The following is a 6033-nucleotide window of genomic DNA, read 5'->3' as shown; positions in this document are numbered from 1 at the left end:
ATATTTTTAAACTTGAATTTTTATGATTGCATTTTTATTTTTATAATTGCATTAGCCTCTAAAATTTGCAACAGATTTAAATTTGGTTTTTCTTATCGTATTCAAATTACTGAATTTTAATTTGGATTGGATCGGATTGGATTTGATAAGAAATTTGGATCAGATTTGATATGAAAAATCAAAGCGGAATTTTATTTCAGATCGGATTGAATTTAGCCTAACTTTAAACCGGAAAACGAATAGACACCCCTAAGAGCATAAATATCAAAGAGGATATATGTCCTCTTGTATGGGGGTTTTTTGCTGATTTGGAGTAGTCCTCTTTGATGTTGGATAATATAGAGGATCCTCAAGGGGAAGAGGATTCTAAAACAATCCTCATCTGGTGAAGGATTGAGCACCTCGTCCTTTGTGCCAAGAGGATGAAGCCAAACAGCCGAAACCCACCGTTTGAAACAATTTTGTACAACAAACGGCAACGTTTTGCTAAATAAAAAAAAAGAAAAATGAAAAGCTCCTGACACTCGGTCAGAAACATCAAAATAGCAAAGCAAATTGTAACGGCTAGATTTTTAAATTGACCTGCTATTGGCTGACAAGTGTCAACCTTTTATTTGTTTTTTTGTTACATAATTTTACTAGCTCAAAAAAATTATAACGGTAATTAATCACAAACGGTAACATATTTTAAAAAACTGATTTTACCAACGGTTGTTTTTTTTTTCTCTATAAAATGAACCTAATTTTGGCCATTTTTTATGCACTTCAATTTTTCATTTTTTTTCACTCCTTCCTCTCTTTCCTCTCCTTTTATAATTTTCTTTTGTAATGGATGAAAATAATCATAATTTTGGAAGAAATATGAATTTTCCAAAATAATCCAAATCCTCAATACAATTCAAACACTCCCCCTTTTGATCCGAGTATATTCAATAATCCACAATTTCAAGCTGCTTTGCAATGGTTTGGTAGCCACCAAAGACCTATAAACCCGAATTACACATCTCAATTCCTCACCAATTTCATGGGAGCTCATTTTCACAAAATGTCCCATTATTTGCCATGTCCCAACATTTTACCCAACCCATGGATCAATCTCCAAGAGTAAATGTTAGTAGCACTGCTTCTCCAACAGAAGATGTGCGGGAAGCTCAAGATCTAGAAGATCTCGACGATGATGTTGTTGACATTACTGGAGAAGACCCCAACGATAAAAAAGCTAGTGCATGGAGTATAGCTGAAGATAAGGCGCTTGTTTTAGGCTACATCAATGCCGGTGGGAACGTTACCATAAATACAAAACGAACTAAAGCCGGCTTATGGGCTGCAATTTGGAAGTTATATGAAGAGGCACGGGTAGAGAACCTTGAAGAGATAAAAGAACGGACCATTAAGTCCATGCAACAACGTTGGGATTTTATCAACAAGTGGGTTTCAAAATGGGTTATGGCGTATGGTTATATCCTACGACACCCGAAAAGTGGAAACTCAGGCGGGGACGCTGTCCAACGTGGGTATTATGCAAAACTCAATCATGGAAAACACTTTACTTTGATGCATCGTTTTGAAACAATGCAAAATTTCCTAATGGGACCCACATATGGTCCAACAACTTCCTTTGGAGAGCGAGGGAAGTGGGAAACGATCCAAACCAGAATCACCAAGTGTGAGTGCTGGAAGAAAGAAGCCTCCGGGTATAAAAAAGTCAAAGAGTTTAGCTGCAGAAGGTAGTAATTCTTCTACATCGATAAACCTTGAAGCTTTCAATACAACTCTTGACGAATGTAGTGATAAGAGGCTTGATCAAGGAGAACAAATGATCGACTTGATAAGCAAAAGGAGATAAGATAAAAAAAACCAAAAGGAGAGGAGATGAAATTCGGCATGTTACGTTCATTGATGGAAAAACCCGTCCTCGATGAATTTGAAGCCGACATGGACAAGAAGCTTAGAGAGGAGTTTAGTAACAGGTTTTTTTTTAAAGATATAAGTTAAGTATTAGTTATTTTTATGTATTAACTATTTTATCTTTTAGTTTCTGTCTCAAGTGTTTGTCTTTCAGCTAATAACGTTATGTTTAAGAGTTGTTGTAGTACTTAAGATGTAATCGTACGTAGTAGTAATTTTAATTGTTTGTATTTTTAGTTGATATTAGATGTTGTAATCTTATGTGTTGGAGTAATAATATTATGTTTTCTACTAAAAAAAAAATGTAATTTTCGAATCTTTAAACCTTATCTACCAAAAATATTACCCCTCTGATAAAAAATCTTACCTTATCTAACAAAAATCTTATTTTCTAATAAAAAATCTTACATTCTGATAAAAAATCTTACCTTATCTACCAAAAATCTTACCCACTGTTAAAAAATCTTATCTTTTGTTAGAAAATCTTATCTTCTGGTAAAAAAATCTTATCTTACCAGATTGCAATTCATTTTTTGTAACTTTTATCTCAATTGTCTATAAATTGACCTATTTCACTTACAACACTTTCACTATCACAACTACAACTACTACATATTAGTAATTTTAAAATGAGTAGTAATTCAAATTCTTCCACTTCTAGTGATGAAATCTATGACTACATGTTGCTTGATTTTATTGAGGGAAATCAGCAACAACAAGTCATAGAAGATGCATCGAGATATGTGGTTAACACCACCACGAAACAACAACAAGAAGATGTTCCACGTCAGAGAAAACGAAGGGAAGTTATACCGTAATCGTGAAGCAGCACATGATCAGTTGGTTGCTGACTATTTCAGCGACTAACCATTGTATGGTGATGATAAGTTTCGACGTAGGTTTTGCATGCGGAAACCTCTATTTATGAAGATAGTGAATCAACTAAGTGAAACTGATCGATTTTTCCAGCAACATCCAGATGCTAGTATGTGTTTGGGTGCTTCTGCAATACAAAAGTGCACTGCGGCTATAAGGATGTTAGCATATGGCTGCGCAGCTGATCAAGTTGATGAGTACCTCAAGATTGGGGCAACTACGGCTAGGCATTGTATCACGCACTTCGTTGACGGAGTGATTCGTGAATTCTCAGCAAAGTACTTGAGGAAACCAACCCCTGAAGATATGAATCGCCTTCTAAGAGAAGGAGAGGAAAGAGGTTTTCCTTGTATGTTGGGAAGTATCGACTGCATGCATTGGGAGTGGAAAATTATCCAGCGGGGTGGAAAGGGATGTATCAAGGGCGGTAAAAAAACGACGACGGTTATCTTAGAAGCTGTTGCATCTTGGGATTTATGGATATGGCATGCCTTTTTTGGAACACCTGGATCGTGCAACGATATAAATGTCCTTCAACGTTCACCCGTCTTTGACGACATTTTAAATGGTCTTGCTCCACAACTTCAGTTCACCGTGAATGGAAATACTTACAATCAAGGGTATTATCTCACAGATGGGATCTACCCAAAATGGGCAAATGCACCTCAAACCCCTAAACAACGAATGTTTACTACCAAACAAGAGCGTATTAGAAAAGATGTAGAACGTGCATTTGGAGTGTTGCAAGCTCGATTTGCCATAATAAGGCGTCATGCTTTGGCATGGAGTATCGAAATGTTGTGGAAAATTGTTATGGCGTGTATTATCATGCACAATATGATCGTGGAAGATGAGAGCGATAGTTATCTTAACTATTGGGATCCTAATGAGTTTGCTACTGAACAACCCGAGTATTTAGCGGGAACTTCAAACCGAAGAGCAACGACATTCACCGTAACCCCGTGCTACCAAAATCCTAATCTAACCACATTAATGGCAATACCATAAAATCTCCACGATAAACAAACTCATATGTCACTTAAACAAGATTTGGTAGAACATTTGTGGGCAAGATTTGGGCATACTAGTAATCGGTAAGGAAAACAAGGATAATTAGTTATTTGTCTTTAGTTTCTTGTATTTGCTGCTGCTGCTGCTACCACCACTACCACTACCACTACCACTAAAACCACTACCACTACCACTACTACCACTACCACTACCACCACTACCACCACTACCACTACCACCACCACCACCACCACCACCACCACCACCACCACACCACCACTACCACCACTACCACTACTACCACCACTACCACCACCACTACCACCACTACCACCACCACTACCACCACTACCACCACTACTACTACTACCACTACTACCACTACTACCACCACTACTACCACCACTACTACTACCACTACCACCACTACCACTACTACTACCACTACTACTACCACTACCACTACTACTACTACCACTACTACTACCACTACTACTACTACTACTACAATTATTATTATTATTATTATTATTATTATTATTATTATTATTAAAGAAATCAATAAAAAATAATCCTTCACAAAGATAAAATTTGAAGGTGGGGCCATATTTACAGTATAAAATATATCAAGAGGAAACCCTTTGATGTAGGAAAAATAAATGGAAGAGGATGGAAGAGAGGAAAGAGATAGCGGGAAATGAGGTGGATGAAAGAGAGTATGAGGTGTCAAAATAGGGTAAGGAGAGAGAATGTTTGAGAGGAAAAAGCCATCCCCCTTGATATTTATGCTCTAAGTAATTCAATAATTCTTAAAATGATAGAAAAGGTATTCAACTTTCCTTGAATATTGCATAGATCGCAAAACACATCCATAATTGTAACGCTTCGTGATGAAGCTCACTATTTAACTAATATACCTTTATTAAGTAACTTCCATAAAAAATGATTTCAGTTTGGTTGTAACTTGTAAGTGAAGGAACCAGAGTATTTTCCAAAGAATTGGTAATGTTGGGTTTCGTACTGTCCGACACTACGCGGAATGAAACCCTCCCAAAATCCGCACACAAATTAAAGTAACTAAACATTCATATCAATTAATTAACAATCACATAATTAATTAACAAGGAGAGAGAAAGAAGAAAAGACGATCTTACCCTTGATGCGTGCTTCTCTCTTTCTAAGAGCTCATACTTGAAAGCGTAAAACTCCGCAACTGCACAAGCCTTCGACGGCTCTCACCCTCGAGACCCGACCCAAACGGCCCCTACCCCGAAGGTTAGTCGGGGCTAGACTATGAAAACTTAGAGTATTAGAATTAAGGTATTCTCTTCTTGGAGATCTCTTAAAATTCACAACTCAAGTGTCCCTTCCCAATGCCAAATGATTGGTATTTATAGGGAAGGGAGCCCTTGAATTCCAATCTCCCATCAATGTGGGAGAGTTGGTAAAATGCACTTTATTCAATTTATTTTAATTCAAAAATCAAATTGAAATGCAAGTGAATCAACAAACGCCAAGTGTCAAGTGGTGAGCAAGGGGTTAGGTGAGGACCACAAGGGGGGCGGGGACCATCCTCCCCTTGCTCCCTAAGCAACCCACCAAAACCGGGCTCCCCACACGCATGAGCTGGCACACGCACATGCTGTGGCTGGCATGGGCACAAGGCATGGCTGGTTGCCAGCCTTGCTAAGCGGCACATGCACATGCTGTGCTACCATCGCTAGCTAGCTGCTGCTTGTGCTAGGCGCTGCTTAGCACGCAAGCACGCACAACTCACAACACTCGCACGCATAGCACGCTGCTACTCTGATGCGATGCTCATGCTAGGCGCAGCCTTGTTGCTGCTATGCTTGCGGCTGAGTGCGAGGCCCAGTACACTAGCACACATGGCGCGCCAGTTGCTAGCATGCGTGCGACCAGGTGCACCAACCCCGCAAGCATGCTCGACCACCAAGCCTAGCACGCACATGCATGCTTGGCTTGCGGCACAGCCATGCGATGCGGTGGTGCCCTATGCTAGCCTAGCCCCATCGCATAGCTAGGCCAATGCGAAGCTACGACTTAGCTTAAACTTGTCGTTTGCTTGATTTCTCGTCTTGTCGAATTCTAAATACGACTCGACTTACGACGCTCGGTTTCGACGCTCTAAGCTCGATATCCGGCGTCTTTGTTCGTAATACTCTAATGACTCATTTAATCCTTCGAATTAATTCGTCGTTTTGGTTCTGTTACTCGATT

General features: G+C 39.2%; 1 protein-coding gene across 1 annotated transcript; it reads left to right on the top strand.

The window, feature by feature from the left end:
• The first annotated feature begins 2832 nt into the window (after positions 1-2832).
• LOC110703028 lies at positions 2833-3792 on the top strand. The gene has a single exon (XM_021880784.1). It carries the CDS (start codon positions 2833-2835, stop codon positions 3790-3792), a length of 960 nt encoding a protein of 319 aa, XP_021736476.1.
• Positions 3793-6033: the final 2241 nt, after the last annotated feature.

Source organism: Chenopodium quinoa, unplaced genomic scaffold (genome assembly GCF_001683475.1).
Source record: "Chenopodium quinoa cultivar QQ74 unplaced genomic scaffold, ASM168347v1, whole genome shotgun sequence".
NCBI lineage: Eukaryota > Viridiplantae > Streptophyta > Magnoliopsida > Caryophyllales > Amaranthaceae > Chenopodium > Chenopodium quinoa.
This window is presented reverse-complemented; position numbering and strand designations above follow the sequence as displayed.